Source organism: Bos indicus x Bos taurus, chromosome X, assembly GCF_003369695.1.
Source record: "Bos indicus x Bos taurus breed Angus x Brahman F1 hybrid chromosome X, Bos_hybrid_MaternalHap_v2.0, whole genome shotgun sequence".
NCBI lineage: Eukaryota > Metazoa > Chordata > Mammalia > Artiodactyla > Bovidae > Bos > Bos indicus x Bos taurus.
Window position 1 is genome coordinate 135,164,841 of NC_040105.1, and position 21,244 is coordinate 135,186,084.

At 44.4% G+C, this 21,244-nt stretch overlaps 2 protein-coding genes across 2 annotated transcripts; both read left to right on the plus strand.

Annotated features, from left to right (window-relative positions):
• Nucleotides 1-8,954: 8,954 nt before the first annotated feature.
• Nucleotides 8,955-10,358, plus strand: LOC113886718 (DDB1- and CUL4-associated factor 12-like protein 2). The gene has a single exon (XM_027533081.1). It carries the CDS (start codon nucleotides 8,955-8,957, stop codon nucleotides 10,356-10,358), a length of 1,404 nt encoding a protein of 467 aa, XP_027388882.1.
• A 1,344-nt stretch (nucleotides 10,359-11,702) lies between these two features.
• LOC113888196 (DDB1- and CUL4-associated factor 12-like protein 2) lies at nucleotides 11,703-14,667 on the plus strand. Its single transcript, XM_027535479.1, has 3 exons — nucleotides 11,703-11,777; nucleotides 12,278-12,526; nucleotides 12,715-14,667. The coding sequence occupies exons 1-3, from the start codon at nucleotides 11,703-11,705 to the stop codon at nucleotides 14,665-14,667; spliced, it is 2,277 nt and encodes a 758-aa protein (XP_027391280.1).
• The last annotated feature ends 6,577 nt before the right edge of the window (nucleotides 14,668-21,244 follow it).

Here is a 21,244-nt window from a genome sequence, read left to right on the forward strand (position 1 = left end):
TCACAAAAGTAGTAATGCTGGCAGGTCGGATATTCTCTTATTGTGCTTAATTTATAAAGTAAACTTTATCATAGGTATGTTTGTGTAGAAAAACGTAGTATATATAGAGTTTGGTACTATCTGCAGTTTCAGGCACTGGGGGTGTTGGAATGTATGCCCTCTGCCTAAGGGGAGACTGTTGTATATGGAAAATAATACTGAAATATTACATATTACTTTTTGCTTCTTACTATTTGAAACTGTTAATTGTGCTGTCTTTTAGATTTTTGAAATGACCAAGACTGACTTGACATGTCTAAAAAACTCTCAGCAAGGGGAATCAGATAGTTTGATAAGAATTCAATATATTTTAACTTTATCCTAACAGTTCTCAGTACATGATATAAGTTTTTTGGATGAGTTGTACATTTAGATTATGTTCTACCTTAAAAATAAGAGAAGTATTTCTTAATCTTCAAAGAAATAAGACAAACCCTCACTATATCACTTGCTTTTATAAGCAAAAGTTCAATAGAGAATACATACTATAGCCTGTGCATGGTCATGAAAAACAAGCCAAGATACATGTCAGTCAAGGCTCTTTCACCTACTAGCTATATGAATTTGATGAGTTATCTTAAATTTACTATACTTCCATTTCTAATGCTTCCATTCCTAATACAATTGCACTCATCTCACACACTACTAAAGTAATGCTTAAACTTCTCCAAACCAGGCTTCAGCAAGTTCACTTCTGTGAACTTCCAGATGTTCAAGCTAGTTTTAGAAAAGGCAGAGGAACCAGAGATCAAATTGCCAACATCCGCTGCATCATGGAAAAAGCAAGAGAGTTCCAGAAAAACATCTATTTCTGCTTTATTGACTATGCCAAAGCCTTTGACTATGTGGATCACAATAAACTCTGGAAAATTCTGAAAGAGATGGGAATACCAGACCACCTGACCTGCCTCCTGAGAAATCTGTATGCAGATCAGGAAGCAACAGTTAGAACTGGACATGGAACAACAGATTGGTTCCAAATAGGAAAAGGAGTACATCAAGACTGTATATTGTCACCCTACTTATTTAACTTATATGCAGAGTACATCATGAGAAATGCTGGGCTGGAGGAAGCACAGGCTGGAATCAAGATTGCCAGGAGAAATATCAATAACCTCAGATACGCAAATGACACCACCCTTATGGCAGAAAGTGAAGAGGAACTAAAGAGCCTCTTGATGAAAGAGAAAGAGGAGAGTGAAAAAGTTGTCTTAAAGCTCAACATTCAGAAAACGAAGATCATGGCATCCACTCCCATCACTTCATGGTGAACAGATGGGGAAACAGTGGGAACAGTGGCTGACTTTATTTTTCTAGGCTCGAAAATCACTGTGGATGGTGATTGCAGCCATGAAATTAAAAGACACTTACTCATTGGAAGGAAAGTTATGACCAACCTAGACAGCATAATAAAAAGCAAAAACATTGCTTTGCCAACAAAGATCCGTCTAGGTAAGGCTATGATTTTTCCAGTGGTCATGTATGGATATGAGAGTTGGACTATAAAGAAAGCTGAGTGCAGAAGAATTGATAATTTTGAAGTGTGGTGTTGGAGAAGACTCCTGAGAGTCCCTTGGACTGCAAGGAGATCCAACCAGTCCATTCTAAAGGAGATCAGTCCTGGGTGTTCATTGGAAGGACTGATGCTGAAGCTGAAACTCCAATAATTTGGCCACCTCATGCAAAGAACTGACTCATTGGAAAAGACCCTGATGCTGGGAAAGATTGAGGTCAGGAGGAGTAGGGGACAACAGAAGATGAGACAGTTGGATGGCATCACTGACTCGATGGCCATGGGTTTGTGTGGACTCTGGGAGTTGGTGATGGACAGGGAGGCCTGGCATGCTGCAGTTCATGGGGTCGCAAAGAGTCGGACACGACTGAGCGACTGAACTGAACTGAACTGAACATCCCTAATATGTTCAATGGGAGAGATAATCCAGGGCTCCAGTTGTTGTGGTAGGTATTAAATGAAATAATTTAGGTAAAGCACTTAGCATAGTACCTGTCTTACTAATACATTCAGTAAATAACAGTCCACTAGACGACATCTCTAAGCAGTGAGTACAAGACTATAAATTGAGGTACCAAAGGAAATATAAAACAGTAAATTTGTCTATTATTTAAAAATTATGTTTATACACACTGATATGCAATTTTAAATAAATGTAAATATGTAATCATATCATATATGTTGTGTTTGGAGGGTATTTATGTCTTTCCTTTTTGCTTGCCCCATCCCTATCTCTTTCTCTCTCCTTCCCCCATATCATCTCCCTTTCATATTATTATCATCATATCATCATCCACCACACACAAGTAAACTCCAGGTACCTCATGCTAAAATACTAGTATACATCTGCATTGCATTAATCCATTAAATCTCTTTTACGTCTCCTCAAGAAAGTATAAAATATATGGGCATAGTATTTTGTGTATATCATATTTAAGTAAGCAGACAAATATCAAGGATGCCTTCTTGGATTTTTTTTTTAATTGTGGGAAGTCCTTTGCCTACTACTGGAAGTCCTGGGAGGGGGTGAAAGCACTCTTTTAAACACTTCATTTGGACCTACTAAAGAAGCAGCTGGTCAGTATATTAACCTCAATCATCTAACCTGCACAGTTAGAAGGAAGATTGACCATTCTCAGAAAGAATCCTGATTCCAGGACCTCACTGAGGTTGTTAGGTTGCAGCCTCCTTAGGTACATTTATGGGGGGAGGGGGGGTCTGCAATGCTAAATGTTTTCTTTCTGCTCAATTCTATTAGGTGCCTGACAGTTGTGCACAGTGAGGTGAGAGCTGCCCAGGAGAAAGAGTGGCACTTGACTATGTTTTCCCCTGCCCTAGCCCCCACATGTTCTAAAGGCCTCTGTCAAGTCAAGAGGCCAGGCTGCACAGTTGTAAGCAGAGTCCAATGTGTCAGTGTTAGTTGTTGTTCAGTTGGTCAGTTGTGTTTGGCTCTTTGTGACCCCATGGACTGCAGCACACCAGGCTGCCCTGTCCTTCACTATCTCCTGAAGTTTGTTCACACCCATGTCCATTGAGTCAGTGATGCTGTCCAACCATCTCATCCTCTGTTGTCCCTTCTCTTCCTGCCCTCAGTCTTCCCCAGCATCAGGGTCTTTTCCAGTGATTTGGCTCTTCGCATCACATAGCCAAAATATTGGAGCTTCAGCTTCACCATCAGTCCTACCAATGACTATTCAGGGTTGATTTCTTTAGGATTGACTGCTTTGATCTCCTTGCTGACCAAGGGCCTCTGAAGAGCCTTTTCCAGAACCACAGTTCAAGAGCATCAGTTCTTTGGCACTCAGCCTTCTTTATGGTCCAACTCTCACATCTGTACATGACTACTGGAAAAACCATAGCTTTGACTATAGGTCAGTGTTAGACCTATTGACAAAGGAGTGCTGATAGTTTCTTTTAAAATTTTTCTATCTTAACAAATTTTATTTGTTCCATGATTTATTTTCTCATGATTTTTAAATTTTTATTTTGAGATAATTTTAGATTCACATGTAATGGTAAGAAATAACACAGAGATTCAGTCTATACTTTACCCAGTTTGCTCCCATGAGAAACTCTAGTAGCATATCGGTACCAGAATATTGGCATGGACAGCGATGATTTAGAACATTTCCATCACTACAGAGATACCTACTGCAGCCCTGTTATGGACACAGCCACTTCACTCCCAACTCCCACTTCATTTAACGCTTGGTAACTAATTTGTCTATTTCTATAAATTGGTCATTTCAAAAATGTTATGTAAATGGAGCCATACAGTTTTTAACCTTTTGACATTTGTTTTCTTCATTCAACATAATTTCCTCAAGATTCTTCCTTTACATGTATATGTATGGCTGAGTTCTTCACTGTCTGGCTGAAACTATCAGAACACTGCTAATCAGCTATACTCCAATACAAAATAAAAAGTTAAAAAACTAAACCTTTTCCACCAAAACATTGTTCATTGTTCCCTTATTCTGAACCACATAAAAATATCTAAAATTTTTTTCAATATAAAATTCAACTTCAAAAAATGATTCATTCAAGTTAGAGCATGTATCAGTAGTCTATTCTTTCTGTACTGCTGAGTCATTATCGATGATATAGATGGACTACAGTTTGTTTAACCATCCGTCTCATGAAGGGCAATATCTAATCCATGTTGTTTCCAGACTTTGGCTATTATAACTAGAGCCAAAGTCTGGAAACAACATGGATTAAAATGTTTGGTGTGTGTATTTCTATGTTCTTTGTTCTGTTTGCTATGTCTATAGCTCTGCTAATATCATACTATCTTAATTACTGTAAATATGTAGAGTGATTCCTCTTACGTTTCTCTTGTATTCAAGATTGTTTTATAGGGACTGTGCCTTTCCATATAGATTTTAGAACAAGTTTAGTTATGTCTCCAAAATACCTTGCTGAGATTTTGATAGAAATTGCATTAAAACTACAGATACGTTTCTGGAGTATTGACATCTGTACTATGTTGTGTCTTCAAAAATATAAACATATCATGTACCTAGATCTTAACTGACTTCATGCATTAGTATTTTTTCTTTTTAACCATACATCCTATACATATTTTGATAAGTTTATATGGAAATATTTCATTTTATCTTTATGATTTTAAATGGTACTGTGTTCTTAATTTTGGTTTGTATATGTTAGTTGTTGGTATACATAAATATAACCAGATTCTGAGAATCCTACAACCTTGTTGAATTCAATTATCAGTTCTAGGAATTTCTTCTCGTAGATTCCTTAGGACTTTCTACATACACAATCATTTCATCTGCAAATAGGAACACATTTATTTACTTATTTCCAATTTTTAGGCCTTTTATTTATCTTTCCTTATTAAACTGGGTAGAAATTCTAATACTGTACTGGATTAAAGCGGTGAAACCAGAAACCCTTGCCTTGTTTCTTTTCTTAGAGGTAAAGCATCTAGCTTCTCACCTTTCAATAGGATGCTTGTTGTAGGTTTTTATAAATATTCTTTACTAAGTTGAAGAAGTTCTTTTCTATTCTGAGTTTGCTGAGAGTTTTTATCATGAATGGTGGTTGGATTTGGTCAACTGTTTTTCTGTCAGTTGATAAGATTATGTGGTTTTTTTTTTCATTGTACTTTTGATACGTTAGTTTGCACAGGATTTCTGATGTCAAACCAGACTTGCATACCTGGAGTAAATCCAACTTGATCATGGAGTCACTCTTGTTTGGCACTTACAAATTTAGGATTGTAATGCCTTCTTTGTGGATTGATCCTTCTAGCATTATATAATGACTCTCTTTGTCTTTAGTAATTTTCTCAACACTGAACTTCACTTTTTCTGATGTTAATATAGCTTGTATTTTTCATGACTAATGCTTGTATTATTTTTCTATCCTTTTATTTTCAATCTATTGATGTCATGTTTGAAGGGAGTTACTTATAGAAAACATATTTTTGAATCATGTTTTCTTTTTAATTCATTCTGCCAATCTTTGTCTTGTGATTAATGTATTTAGCATTACTATAAAGGCAGCTAGTGGAGGGGATGGAATTCCAGCTGAGCTGTTTAAAATCCTAACAGACAATGCTGTTTAAGTGTGGCACTTAATATGTCAGCAACTTTGGAAAACTCAGCAGTGGCCACAGGACTGGAAAAGGTCAGTTTTCATTTCAATCCCAAAGAAGCACAACGTCAAAGAATGTTCAAACTTCCACACAGTTGTGCTCACTTCGCATGCTAGCAAGGTAATGCTCAAAACTCTTCAAGCTAGGCTTCAGCAGTACACGAACCGAGAACTTCCAGATGTACAAGCTGGGTTTTGAAGACGCAGAGGAACCAGAGATCAAATTGCCAACATGTGTTGGATCATGGAGAAAGCAAAGGAGCTCCTACTACTGCTTTAGTGACTACACTAAAGCCTTTACTGCGTGGATCACAACAAATTGTAGAAAATTCTTAAAGAGATGGGAGTACCAGACCACTTTACCTGTCTCCTGAGAAACCTGTATGTAGGTCAAGAAGCAACAGTTAGAACTGGACATGGAACAATGGACTGGCACCAAATTGGAAAAGGAGTTATGACAAGGCTGTATATTGTCACCCTGTTTGTTTAACTTATATGCAGAGTAGATCATGCAAAATGCTGGGCTGGATAAATCACAAGCTGGAATCAAGGGAGGGAGGGAAGTGGGGAGATGGAGGGGGGAGGGAGGGAAGAAATACCAACAACCTCAGACATGCACATGATACCACTCTAATGGCAGACAGTGAAGAGGACTAAAGAGCCTCTTGATGAGAGTGAAAAGGCTGGTTTGAAACCCAGCATTCAAAAAACTAAGATCATGGCATCTGGTCCCATCACTTTATGGCAAACAGAAGGAGAAAAAGTAGAAACAGTAACAGATTTTATTTTCTTGGGCTCCAAATTCACTGCAGACGGTGACTGCAGCCATGAAATTAAAAGATGCTTGCTCCTTGGAAGGAAAGCTATGAGGAACCTAGATAGCATATTAAAAAGCAGAGACATTACTTTGCCAACAAAGGTCCTTCTAGTCAAAGCTATGTTTTTTCCAGTAGTCACATATGGATGTGAGAGTTGGCCCATAAAGAGAGCACTGAAGAATTGATGTTTTTGAACTGTGGTGCTAGAAAATACTCTTGAGAGTCTCTTGGACAGCAAGGAGATCAAACCAGTCAATCCTAAAGGAAATCAACCCTGAATATTCACTGGAAGGACTGAAACTGAGCTGAAGTTCTAGTACTCTTGCCACCTGCTATGAAGAGCTGACTCATTGGAAAAGGGCCTGATGCTGGGAAAGATTGAGGGCAGGAAGAGAAGGGGGCTGCAGAGGATGAGATGGTTAGACAGCAACACAGACTCAATGGATATGAACTTGAGCAAACTCTGGGAGACAGTGGAGGGCAGAGGAGCCTGGAGTGCTGCCGTCTACGGGATCGCAGAGTAGTACACAACTTAGGGACTGAAGAACAACAACGTGTGTATTAATTAAGCTGCCTCTACCATTATCACATACACTAAAAGTTTGTGAACCTGTTCTCTACACTCTCTGTGCCATTTCACACATGGTTACTTCTTTCAGAAATGTTCTTTCCCCGCACCCACACCTGTAAATACAAAAATGCAGCTATCTCTATGAAGCAGTCCCTGCTCTCATTTTCACCACCTCCAGCCCATGCAAGGGACATGTGTTGCTATGAGATGAATAATATGCGAGAAATAATCAGAACTGGGGTGTAGAGGAGTGTTGGGGAACACTGGAATGAAGCAGCTGGACTACAGTGGTGGAAAGGTCCCATGGTTTGTACTTGGAACTTGCGCATTTGAGCTAACATTGCAAAAAAAAAGTGAGGGCAGCAGGGTGAAAAATAAACAGGGCAGGGGAAAGAAGAATGAAGCAGCAACAGAGTAGCTCCAATGGGCTCCCCTGATAAGTCAGAAAGGCAAATCCATCTCCCCGTGTATCCTCCCTCCCCCAAGCATCAGGCCTATAAATATTTCTGTTAGGAGGAGGGGTGTTTCTGCAAATGGCTACCAACCACCAGCCTGCTTCGGAGAAGGCGATGGCACCCCACTCCAGTACTCTTGCCTGGAAAATCCCAGGCTCCGCTGTTCATGGGGTTGGGAAGAGTCGGACACGACTGAGCGACTTCATTTTCACTTTTTACTTTCATGCACTGTAGAAGGAAATGGCCACCCACTCCAGTGTTCTTGCCTGGAGAATCCCAGGGACGGGGGAGCCTGGTGGGCTGCCGTCTATGGGGTCACAGAGAGTTGGACACGGCTGAAGTGACTTAGCACTTAGCATAGCACCAGCCTCCAGGCGCCATGTTTTTAACTGTGTAACTAAATGAGCCTGCCTCCGTAGGAGGCTGCCAGGGGGCTGGCTGCTCTGAGGAGGCCAAGAAAAGTATGGAACACCCACCTCCTAAGAATAAGCCTTCGCGCTGAACACTTATACTCTCATTTGTCCTTGTGGTCGCCTCCATCCCGAAAGCTCTTTATCTCCATGTTTGCTTGTGAAAATCTTGCCCATCCCGCAGGACCTCTCCCAAAGCCCCAGGGGACTATGCCGAAGCACCTGCCTCTGGAACTGAGAGTTGAGAACAGCACCAAAGTGCAGGAAGGGAGCTGCCCCTCCCCTTGACTATTCCTCTCCACGTTTTCCGGGCTCTGAGTTACAATGCACGCTGGCACCTCCAACCTAAACACACAGGCACATATATTTGGTTGAGTCTGTCTAGGTTCAACCAGAAGCTGATTGGCTGCTGTCCGATGGTTGGCCAAATACCCCGTATTATTTAGTGGGGATTCAGGACAGGCCCACTTGGCCAGCTTGGGGTCCTGGAGCCAGGCCCCCAGCACATCCCAGGCTCATCGCACACAACCCCACAGGCGAAGTGCCCTCCCACGCACCAGCCCCCCAGCTGGCTCGTCCCCTCCGCTTATGCACCCCTCCCCCCCCCCCGCTTATGCACCCCTCCCCCCCCCCCCCCCCCCGCTTATGCACCCCTCCCCCCTCCCCCCCGCCACGTCGGGAATCCAGGAGCACTGGTTCCGGGTGAATTTCAACCCCCGCCCCGAGGCTCCATCCACCCCTCCTTCCTGCCCCCTTTTGACTCCTCCCAGCCCGCCGCGTGCTACCTGGCCTCCCACGTCCGGCCCTCCCGCCGCCTGCGCCCCCTTGCGCTCGGCCCCCGCGTCGTCCTCGTCCCAAGTCGACTTCGCTCCCGCAGCCCTCGCCGCCGGCAGCATTTCCCACCTGGAACCGCATCGCCGCCGCCCTCGCTGCCGCGCGCCGCCCATGCTCCGCTCGCCTGTCCGCGACTCCTCGCCCGGCTCGCCAGCCCTGTCTTCCCACGCCGCCCCCCGCCCGCCGCCCGGCATGGCCCCGGAGCAAACAGGTAACAAGAAGCGGGAAGAGCCGGCGCCCCAGAAGGCCGCAGAGGGCTCGTCGTCGCTGAGCTCCTCGTCGCTGAGCTCGTCGTCGCCGGGCTCGGCGGCGGTGCACGCAGACGGCCCGCAGCCTCCCAAGAAGCCCAAGCGGATGGTGGTGCGGCGCTCACTGGTGGACTACCTGAGGGGGCGCGAGGTGGGCGCGCCGGGCCGCGCCGGGCTCTCAGGTTTCGATAGCGAGCTGCATGGCTTCGCGGTGCGGAAGCTGCCAGAGCTGCTGCGGGAGCGCGAACTGTCCTTGGGCACCGTGGACAAGGTGTTCGCGTCGCAGTGGCTGAACGCCAGGCAGGTGGTGTGCGGTACCAAGTGCAACACGCTCTTCGTGGTGGACGTGCGGTCCAGCCAGGTAACGCGCATCCCCCTCATACGGGATCGTCGGCACACGCCCGCCCGCGCCCAGCCGGGCTGCGGCATCCATGCGGTCCAGCTGAATCCCTCCAAGACACTGATGGCCACCAGGGGTGAGAACCCCAACAGCCTGGCCGTCTACTGGTTGCCAACGCTGGATCCCTTGTGCCTGGGCGACCATGGCCACAAAGACTGGATCTTCGCCATCGCCTGGATGAGCGACACGGTGGTGGTGAGCGGCTCCCGCGACGGCACCTTGGGCATCTGGAAGATAGACCCCGACGTATTCCGGCGCAATGCTGAAGGGCTCTCCGTGTATGCCCACATCCGTCCCGCGGAAGTGGAGGATGTCCCCAGGGCCTCCACCAACCGACGTAACTCCAAGGTGCGGGCTATGGCCTTCAGCGCCACGAGGCAGGAGCTGGGAGCCGTGACCATGGATGGCTACTTCCACCTGTGGAAAGCCCAGAATACCTTGTCCAAGCTGTTGTCCATCAGGCTGCCTTACTGCAGAGAGAACGTGTGCCTGACCTTCTGCGGTGAGTTGTCCCTGTACGCGGTAGGCTCCCAGTCCCATGTCTCTTTCCTGGACCTGCGCCAGGGTCACCAGAGCATCCGGTACCTGTGCTCCCACGAGGGCAGCACGGGTGTGCGCTCCCTCAGCTTCTATGAGCACATGGTCACCGTGGGCACCGGCCACGGCTCTCTGCTGTTCTATGACATCCGCGCGCAGAAGTTCCTGGAGGAGAAGGTCTCGGATAGCCAGCACTCCTCTCCGCGGCCCACAGGGAGGAGGTTCAGGCTGATTTGTGGCAGAGGCTGGCTCAACCAAGATGACCTGCAGATGAACGACCTCAGTGCCTTGGGCGAGTTGCCCAATGCTCTCTACACCCATTGCTACAACTGGCCGGAGATGAAGCTCTTCGTCGCTGGCGGCCCTCTTCCTTCAATCCTCCGTGGGAACTATGCAGGCCTCTGGAGCTAAGGATGGCCGCCCTGTCCTCAAAGTGCCCAGATTTACCTTCCAGTCCCCTCCCACTTTTCTCCTTTGCCCTGTGTTTGTGCTTTTGAGTCTGTGTGGCTTTTATCTTTCAGATTAAAAAACTCCAGTTTACCTCGGCTTAGGGTATTAGGCGAAGAGAGATGGCGACCTAGAGAGTGAGTTACCCTTCGGTCAGTCAAAATTTGGCTTTAACACTTTTATACACCTGGCCAATAGTGTCGTTTTAAATTATACAAAAAAATTTTGACGAATTCTTAGTTCTGTTTACTGTTTGAGTCATTTATGTATTCTCTCACTTTAATGCCTGGCAGTCACGGTTTTACAATTCTGTATATTTTCTTTTTCTGTTACCTGTATTATGATAATACTGTTTTGGTCGTTTTTCATCACAGATAGATGGTATATTGAGAGTATTTTTTTTTTTTTTAAAAGAGTTTGTACATGTGTTCTGGAAAGCTGGCTGTAGTATTATAGTGTTGTTCCAGTGGGAAGGTACATGCCAGTTTCTAGATTACCAGGTTTTGGAAGCATTCCATTTGCAAATTGTCATCTTCATGTTTGTAGTTTGTAAATTGTTGGTGCTAAACATGCTGTTTAAAAACGTCATTCATGGTGAAAACAAGATTGTCATACAATCTTGGGTTTTTTGGTACCAAAATCTCAATTGGTCAGAACACTTTAGGAATGCAAGGGTTCTGCTGATTGACTTTTCAGAAGTAATCTAAACACCCATTCTCTCTTTTAAGTTTTCCTGACCTGTTGTTAAATAGATAACGGAGTATATATTTTCTCGCTTTTTGCCTTAGTAGTATTAACACTTGTGAGTATATGTGAATGTTTGTTGTTTAAGGTACTTGCACAGTTTCAGTGCCATCATTCAAAATGGGTTCCATGTATGAAAATGTAGAATGTATCACAGGCTAGGTAGAATGTATACTGGTCCTGATCCCGGGTATAGAACTGGATATTTTTGCTTTTGCTGTTGTCAATACCAAATACTATACTTGGACATGCTTTAAAATTTCTACTTCCGCTTAACAAAGTCATAGAAAAAAACCGCAAAGAAGGAAAATGAACCCAGTCCCTACTTCTGAAAAAGACTGTTAGCTTGTAAAGTTAAATTTGTTAAGATTTTATTTTGTCAAGTTCAAAGATTCTTATCTAAAGTAGAATAAACAGATTGTTAAAAAGTTGTTGTGATGTTACGACTCTCAATACAGTAATACGCGATTATCAAGGATACAGGATGATTTATTTAGATTTATTTCTAAATTAAATTCTAAAAATATTCTAAAAATATTTATTATTTAGATTTATTCTAAGAAGATGGGCCAGAAAGTAAAAGTAAATGCCATTAGGTTGAAGAAAAGTACTTTGGAGCATAGACCAATACAAAACATGGTTTGTTAGGAAAACAGATTGTACTTCTCCCTATGTGAGAATACTGGAAGTGAGAAGAGAGACTGGCCTTTCCTCACAACTGGCCAGGTTGTGCTGCTGATCTTGCATTAGTGTTGTGGCATGTCTGGTTTTCCTTAAATACTTCGGCACTCAGATGTTGCCTTGGTGTCCATTACATGCTGTTCAATTGAAAATCTGAGCCAATTGAGTAATGTAATGAGTGATCCTAAAAGTAAGTTAAGAAATACAGTGGGGAAAAGCAGTTTTTGTTTACAGAGATTATGTTAACAGGGTTGTATAGTTGTTATATTGGAGAAGGAAATGGCCACCCACTCCAGTGTTCTTGCCTGGAGAATCCCAGGGACGGGGGAGCCTGGTGGGCTGCCGTCTATGGGGTCACAGAGAGTTGGACACGGCTGAAGTGACTTAGCACTTAGCATAGCACCAGCCTCCAGGCGCCATGTTTTTAACTGTGTAACTAAATGAGCCTGCCTCCGTAGGAGGCTGCCAGGGGGCTGGCTGCTCTGAGGAGGCCAAGAAAAGTATGGAACACCCACCTCCTAAGAACAAGCCTTCGCTCTGAACACTTATACTCTCATTTGTCCTTGTGGTCGCCTCCATCCCGAAAGCTCTTTATCTCCATGTTTGCTTGTGAAAATCTTGCCCATCCCGCAGGACCTCTCCCAAAGCCCCAGGGGACTATGCCGAAGCACCTGCCTCTGGAACTGAGAGTTGAGAACAGCACCAAAGTGCAGGAAGGGAGCTGCCCCTCCCCTTGACTATTCCTCTCCACGTTTTCCGGGCTCTGAGTTACAATGCACGCTGGCACCTCCAACCTAAACACACAGGCACATATATTTGGTTGAGTCTGTCTAGGTTCAACCAGAAGCTGATTGGCTGCTGTCCGATGGTTGGCCAAATACCCCGTATTATTTAGTGGGGATTCGGAACAGGCCCACTTGGCCAGCTTGGGGTCCTGGAGCCAGGCCCCCAGCACATCCCAGGCTCATCGCACACAACCCCACAGGCGAAGTGCCCTCCCACGCAACAGCCCCCCAGCTGGCTCGTCCCCCCCGCTTCTGCACCCCTCCCCCCCTCCGCCACGTCGGGAATCCAGGAGCACTGGTTCCGGGTGAATTTCAACCCCCGCCCCGAGGCTCCATCCACCCCTCCTTCCGGCCCCCTTTTGACTCCTCCCAGCCCGCCGCGTGCTACCTGGCCTCCCACGTCCGGCCCTCCCGCCGCCTGCGCCCCCTTGCGCTCGGCCCCCGCGTCGTCCTCGTCCCAAGTCGACTTCGCTCCCGCAGCCCTCGCCGCCGGCAGCATTTCCCACCTGGAACCGCGTCGCCGCCGCCCTCGCTGCCGCGCGCCGCCCATGCTCCGCTCGCCTGTCCGCGACTCCTCGCCCGGCTCGCCAGCCCTGTCTTCCCACGCCGCCCCCCGCCCGCCGCCCGGCATGGCCCCGGAGCAAACAGGTAACAAGAAGCGGGAAGAGCCGGCGCCCCAGAAGGCCGCAGAGGGTTCGTCGTCGCTGAGCTCCTCGTCGCTGAGCTCGTCGTCGCCGGGCTCGTCGTCGCCGGCCTCGGCGGCGGTGCACGCAGACGGCCCGCAGCCTCCCAAGAAGCCCAAGCGGATGGTGGTGCGGCGCTCACTGGTGGACTACCTGAGGGGGCGCGAGGTGGGCGCGCCGGGCCGCGCCGGGCTCTCAGGCTTCGATAGCGAGCTGCATGGCTTCGCGGTGCGGAAGCTGCCAGAGCTGCTGCGGGAGCGCGAACTGTCCTTGGGCACCGTGGACAAGGTGTTCGCGTCGCAGTGGCTGAACGCCAGGCAGGTGGTGTGCGGTACCAAGTGCAACACGCTCTTCGTGGTGGACGTGCGGTCCAGCCAGGTAACGCGCATCCCCCTCATACGGGATCGTGGGCACCCGCCGGCCCACGCCCAGCCGGGCTGCGGCATCCATGCGGTCCAGCTGAATCCCTCCAAGACGCTGCTGGCCACCGGGGGCGAGAACCCCAACAGCCTGGCCGTCTACTGGTTGCCAACGCTGGATCCCTTGTGCCTGGGCGACCATGGCCACAAAGACTGGATCTTCGCCATCGCCTGGATGAGCGACACTGTGGTGGTGAGCGGCTCCCGCGACGGCACCTTGGGCATCTGGAAGATAGACCCCGACGTATTCCGGAGCAGCATCGCCTGGCGCAATGCTGCAGGGCTCTCCGTGTATGCCCACATCCGTCCCGCGGAAGTGGAGGATGTCCCCAGGGCCGCCACCAACCCACGTAACTGCAAGGTGCGGGCTGTGGCCTTCGGCGCCAAGAGGCAGGAGCTGGGAGCCGTGACCATGGATGGCTACTTCCACCTGTGGAAAGCCCAGAATACCCTGTCCAGGCTGTTGTCCATCAGGCTGCCTTACGGCAGAGAGAACGTGTGCCTGACCTACTGCGATGAGTTGTCCCTGTACGCGGTAGGCTCCCAGTCCCATGTCTCTTTCCTGGACCTGCGCCAGGGTCACCAGAGCATCCGGTACCTGTGCTCCCGCGAGGGCGGCACGGGTGTGCGCTCTCTCAGCTTCTATGAGCACATCGTCACCATGGGCACTGGCCAGGGCTCTCTGCTCTTCTATGACATCCGCGCGCAGAAGTTCCTGGAGGAGAAGGTCTCGGACAGCCAGCACTCCTCTCCGCGGCCCACAGGGAGGAGGTTCAGGCTGATTTGTGGCAGAGGCTGGCTCAACCAAGATGACCTGCAGATGAACGACCTCAGTGCCTTGGCCGAGTTGCCCAATGCTCTCTACACCCATTGCTACAACTGGCCGGAGATGAAGCTCTTCGTCGCTGGCGGCCCTCTTCCTTCAAACCTCCGTGGGAACTATGCAGGCCTCTGGAGCTAAGGATGGTCGCCCTGTCCTCAAAGTGCCCAGATTTACTTTCCAGCCCCCTCCCACTTTTCTCCTTTGCCCTGTGTTTGTGCTTTTGAGTCTGTGTGGCTTTTATCTTTCAGATTAAAAAACTCCAGCTTACCTCTGCTTAGGGTATTAGGCGAAGAGAGATGGCGACCTAGAGAGTGAGTTACCCTTCGGTCAGTCAAAATTTGGCTTTAACACTTTTATACACCTGGCCAATAGTGTCGTTTTGAATTATACAAAAAAATTTTGACGAATTCTTAGTTCTGTTTACTGTTTGAGTCATTTATGTATTCTCTCACTTTAATGCCTGGCAGTCACGGTTTTACAATTCTGTATATTTTCTTTTTCTGTTACCTGTATTATGATAATACTGTTTTGGTCGTTTTTCATCACAGATAGATGGTATATTGAGAGTATTTTTTTTTTAAAAAAAAGAGTTTGCACATGTGTTCTGGAAAGCTGGCTGTAGTATTATAGTGTTGTTCCAGTGGGAAGGTACATGCCAGTTTCTAGATTACCAGGTTTTGGAAGCATTCCATTTGCAGATTGTCATCTTCATGTTTGTAGTTTGTAAATTGTTGGTGCTAAACATGCTGTTTAAAAACGTCATTCATGGTGAAAACAAGATTGTCATACAATCTTGGGTTTTTTGGTACCAAAATCTCAATTGGTCAGAACACTTTAGGAATGCAAGGGTTCTGCTGATTGACTTTTCAGAAGTAATCTAAACACCCATTCTCTCTTTTAAGTTTTCCTGACCTGTTGTTAAATAGATAACGGAGTATATATTTTCTCGCTTTTTGCCTTAGTAGTATTAACACTTGTGAGTATATGTGAATGTTTGTTGTTTAAGGTACTTGCACAGTTTCAGTGCCATCATTCAAAATGGGTTCCATGTATGAAAATGTAGAATGTATCACAGGCTAGGTAGAATGTATACTGGTCCTGATCCCGGGTATAGAACCGGATATTTTTGCTTTTGCTGTTGTCAATACCAAATACTATACTTGGACATGCTTTAAAATTTCTACTTCCGCTTAACAAAGTCATAGAAAAAAACCGCAAAGAAGGAAAATGAACCCAGTCCCTACTTCTGAAAAAGACTGTTAGCTTGTAAAGTTAAATTTGTTAAGATTTTATTTTGTCAAGTTCAAAGATTCTTATCTGAAGTAGAATAAACAGATTGTTAAAAAGTTGTTGTGATGTTACGACTCTCAATACAGTAATACGCGATTATCAAGGATACAGGATGATTTATTTAGATTTATTTCTAAATTAAATTCTAAAAATATTCTAAAAATATTTATTATTTAGATTTATTCTAAGAAGATGGGCCAGAAAGTAAAAGTAAATGCCATTAGGTTGAAGAAAAGTACTTTGGAGCATAGACCAATACAAAACATGGTTTGTTAGGAAAACAGATTGTACTTCTCCCTATGTGAGAATACTGGAAGTGAGAAGAGAGACTGGCCTTTCCTCACAACTGGCCAGGTTGTGCTGCTGATCTTGCATTAGTGTTGTGGCATGTCTGGTTTTCCTTAAATACTTCGGCACTCAGATGTTGCCTTGGTGTCCATTACATGCTGTTCAATTGGAAATCTGAGCCAATTGAGTAACGTAATGAGTGATTCTAAAAGTAAGTTAAGAAATACAGTGGGGGAAAAGCAGTTTTTGTTTACAGAGATTATGTTAACAGGGTTGTATAGTTGTTATATTGGAGAAGGAAATGGCCACCCACTCCAGTGTTCTTGCCTGGAAAATTCCATGGAAGGAGGAGCCTGGTAGGCTACAGTCCATGGGGTCGCGAAGAGTTGGACACAACTGAGCAACTTCACCTTCTTTCTTTCTCTAGTTCCTTTTGGAGAAGGAAATGGCAACCTATTCCAGTGTTCTTTCCTGGAGAATCCTATGGACAGAGGGTCCTGGTGGGCTACAGTCTATGGGGTTGCAAAAGTCGGACACTACTAAGCAACTAACACACATATAGTTGTTATATGCGCTTCCCAGCTGACACTAGTGGTGAAGAACTAGCTTGTCATTGCAGGAGATGTAAGAGACGTGGGTTTGATCCCTGGGTTGGGAAGATCCCCTGGAGAAGGAAATGGCAACCCACTCCAATATTGTTGCCTGAAGAATCCCATGGACAGAGGAGCCTGGAAGGCTACAGTCCATGGGGTTGCGAAGAAGCGAATTAGCATAGTTGTTATATAGCAATAAAATGTATTTGTATGCATTTATGTGTCTCCAACTCAGTTGTACATGTCTTAAGAGCAGAGAATATAACTGTCATTTTTATATTCTCAAATTTCTCCACTAATGCCTAGTAAAATCATAGGCAATCAGTAAATATTTACCGAATGAATGTACTTGCCTCTAGAAATCTAAAGTTCAATGCATAAATACATAAAATTTTGGCTGTTAAATAATATGGAATCCTGTTGTATTTTCCTGTCTTTTTACCGTAAGTGAAAGTCACTCCATCGTGTCTGACTCTGTGGCCCCATGGAGTATACAGTCCATGGAATTCTCCAGGCCAGAATACTGGAGTGGGTAGGTGTTCCCTTCTGCAGGGGATCTTCCCAACTCAGGAATCGAACCAGGGTCTCCTGCATGGCAGGCGGATTCTGTACCAGCCGAGCTACCAGGGAAGCGTCCCCGTCCCCTGCTTTTTTTTTTTTTTTTTACCATAACATTTACCCTAATTCATTTCTGGTGAGACCATGGTGCTTATCCATTCATAAGCTTTCCATATGTGATACCAGAAGATAAAGGAAAATGTATACGTTTTAGATGCCATTGGAATTATGTATTTTCACCTGCAGATACTTATATTTGAAGATTTCTTTAAAATACTTTGCTTTTTACAAAGCTAAGTTTTGAAAGATCTTTTTTTGTAGGCAGTTTCTGTTTTTCCTTTGTGTGTGTATATTTACTAAAAACTTCATTAGATATTACCCAAAAACTTCACCTAAGTACTCACTGCCTGTCTTCTTGTAGGTTATAGGGTATTTTTATGGTTCTTCATCATTGTTTGGGGACATTGGGCGAACATTTTCGGAGGAAATGACACTTTCTATGTGAGGTGATATTTTAAACAAATAGAAGGAACGTCTCCCAATTTTTTCCTGTTGCTTAGCCCTTAACTTCATCACTGACTCACTCAGTGTTCTCATGATTTAGGGTGTTATCTCCTTCATGTCAGATCACATGGCTGGCCCTTAAAAAACTAGATAGCCTAATTCTGTATTTATATTAGTAGAAGTTTAATTATTTTAAATATTTTCTAGTTCCGGGTAAATGCGATTTACTGGAGTACAATTAACTGTGTAACCTACAAGGGTGAAATAATTAAAAAAGTAACCATGCCAGCATTTCAAGAAACACATACATACAGTTTGCTTAAAACAAGGGAGTACATGGCTGTAAGTACAAACTACCTATCACTGTTGCCTGGAAAAATTAGTTAACTTATAACAATACATAAAAAAGTTTAATTCCATTTATCCCTAACTACATATTCCTCCCCAAGCTTGTTGCCGACTCAAAAAATATGTGTTCCTCCCCTTTACTCTCTAGATGAGATAATTTCTAAATTTTCTTTAAAAAGGAGAGAGAATTTACTAATCAAGGATATCCACTGAAATAAACTGAGATGACTACTCTGGAAAAAATTCATCTGTTAAATACACTGTAGCTTAAATGATAAACAAAATCGAATTCTCTGGAGTTTGATTTTTTATCTGACTGTACTGCATGTTGAACAAGTTGTCAAAATTTTTCCATTAATTGCCAGTTTATAGTCATATTAGAAAGCAATTCATAAAGCCCCCCTGCCTCCCGGATGTTTTACTGACAGCTTCCTCATCTCTGCTTGGGTAACCCAACTATATTAAACATGTCACTATATGAGCTGCTCAGGAATGCAGTTCAGTGAGAACAACATGTACTTAAGTGAAAGCTGCTGCTGCTGCTGCTGCTAAGTCGCTTCAGTCCTGTCCAACTCTGTGCGACCCCATAGACAGCAGCCCACCAGGCTCTTCCATCCCTGGGATTCTTCAGGCAAGAACACTAGAGTGGGTTGCCATTTCCTTCCCCAATGCATGCATGAATGCTAAGTCGCTTCAGTTGTGTCCGACTCTATGCGACCCTATGGACAGCAGCCCACCAGGCTCCTCTGTCCACAGGATTCTCTAGGCAAGAATACTGGAGTGGGTTGCCATTTCCTTCTCCATTTAAGTGAAAGAAAGGCTGCAGAGTCCATAGGTGTTTAAGGGATGCTATTTTAAGAGCTGCTGAAAAGGGTTGCCTGAAAGTATTTCCCCTTCTTGGCCGGCTGCAAACCCAGAAACATTGAGCATTGGAAGGTGGCATCATTAAAGGACAGTGTGTTTACAGGAAGTTGCCATGACCCTCAAGTCTCAACTCAGACCTACCGAAACAATTTACTTCCAAAAACACCATTTTATCTGAGTGTTTTCAAATTAATCCATTCAGACACAAAAATGAGAGCAACAACAAAACAGGACATCTGCCATAAAGGTTGATGATACAGCTGAGGTGAAAGATACCTGATTCACTAGTTGTAAAAATTCGCTAATGAAAAGAAAAGGTAAATAGAGTATTAAGGATATTTACTAAGTACTATGAGAAAATGGGAAAAATAAGAATGAATTCTGCTAGAAAGGACATGAGGAGCTCCCAGAAGATAGAATACTAGAGCTGGGTCTGGAAAATAAAATAACGGTGGAGAGGGAATATTGGTTTGAAAGTATATTGTGAGTGCCTGGAATGTACATACATACTAGAATGTTACAGTTGGACCTGGTACAATTTGAAATGTGTGTGGAGTTTCTAGATAGGAATGGCTGGTTGGTAGTTAGAAATACAGTTCTGAAGCTCATAAAAGAAGTTAAGGCTAGAGATACAGATATAGATAGAAATGGTACTTGAAAGAGACTGAGGGGTGTAGGATCTCAGAAGTTAGGTCTTCTGATTCTCATTCCAAAACTCACCCATATATATAGATGTGCAGACCTATATGCATTACTACATGTCTGGTGGGCTTCCCAGCTGGCTTAGTGGTAAGGAATCCACCTGCCAGTGCAAGAGATGTGGGTTCTATCCCTTGCTCAGGAAGATACCCTGGAGTAGGAAATGGAAACCCACTCTAGGATTCTTGCCTGGAAAATCCCATGGACAGAGGAGCCTAGCAGGCTACAGTCCATGGGGTCACAGAGTCAAACACGACTGATTGTGCACACATGCACATGCACACACACACACACACACACACACAGATATCTGGCACATACTAGGCAATTAATGACTTGTACATGGATGGCCAATGAATGTTTGTTTTGTGGATATTAAACACTACTTCGTCCCCCCCCCTCCAAAATAACATTTCATCATTTCTCTTGGTAATGATCAATTTTTAAATTTCCCCAGTGCAATCATATTGACCAAAGATGATCGGGGAAGTCTACCAAAGGTTGCTGTTTTAAGTAAAGAAAAATCTATATTTTGGTTAGATGTTTTTACATCCTTTCTAGAATGTAGGTCATTCTACAGCTGGGCAAGAAGAAAAATAAATATTGATGATACTTTCCGTACAAATGACTTTTTTGTTTTTCCATTTTGGAGGTACAGTTCACTGAAGCAAACACATTGATGATGTCAATGAGAGTTATGGTGCTATTTTCACCTTTTCTAATGCCATTATTGTGCCATTCTCTGTTTCAACCTAAGGCATTCATGTTTCATGTTGATTAAATTTTAACATCTAAATTGCCCTTTTATGTCACGCACAAATGATAAACTTGAATATTCCAGTCAGAGGGCAGCAACTTTAGTTTCCTCTAAGCTCCTAGTAAATTCATCAAATAATATCCCCCAGCACCTTAGATATGGTTCATTGTTTTTCCTGCTTCCTTACTAACCCAGAGGTACAGGATTGAGTGTGACTTTTGTTTTTGAATTATGCCATGTATGACTAAAAGTAGACCCTGTTTTACACCATAGATGACATTCCTGGACTTATGTACATGAAGCACATTCTTAAAAATGGAATCACATATTTCCTCACTGATTAACATTATAATTTTAGAAGTGTCATCTTGATTATGGATTGATTTCCAATTGACAGTGGTTTCTAACATGTTGCCACTGCCTCCACCTCTGAGACAAGTACTTCAAGTCCTCAAATAAATGCTAAGTGATGTAATGGAACCCCCTATTTCAAAGAATATGAAAGCATACTTTCAGAATGTGATAAATTAAGTCTTATTTCATTTGCATAGAAAATAGGGTTTCTTAAAATAGGACATCCTGTAATTTGATTTGCCCTGTATACATTTATCACCAGCCAGAGAAAATTCTACATCTTTATATGTTATGCCTAACAGCTTCCTTCTTTCTTTTTCTCTGGCCTTTCTTTATGACTATTACCCTAAGAAAAGGTGTTTGGCTTATTGCAACTCCCAGGGGATGATAAATAATGCTTTGTTTTTCCTTACTACTTTAAACTTTTAAAAACTTTGGATATTTAAGTCAGTTTTTTAAA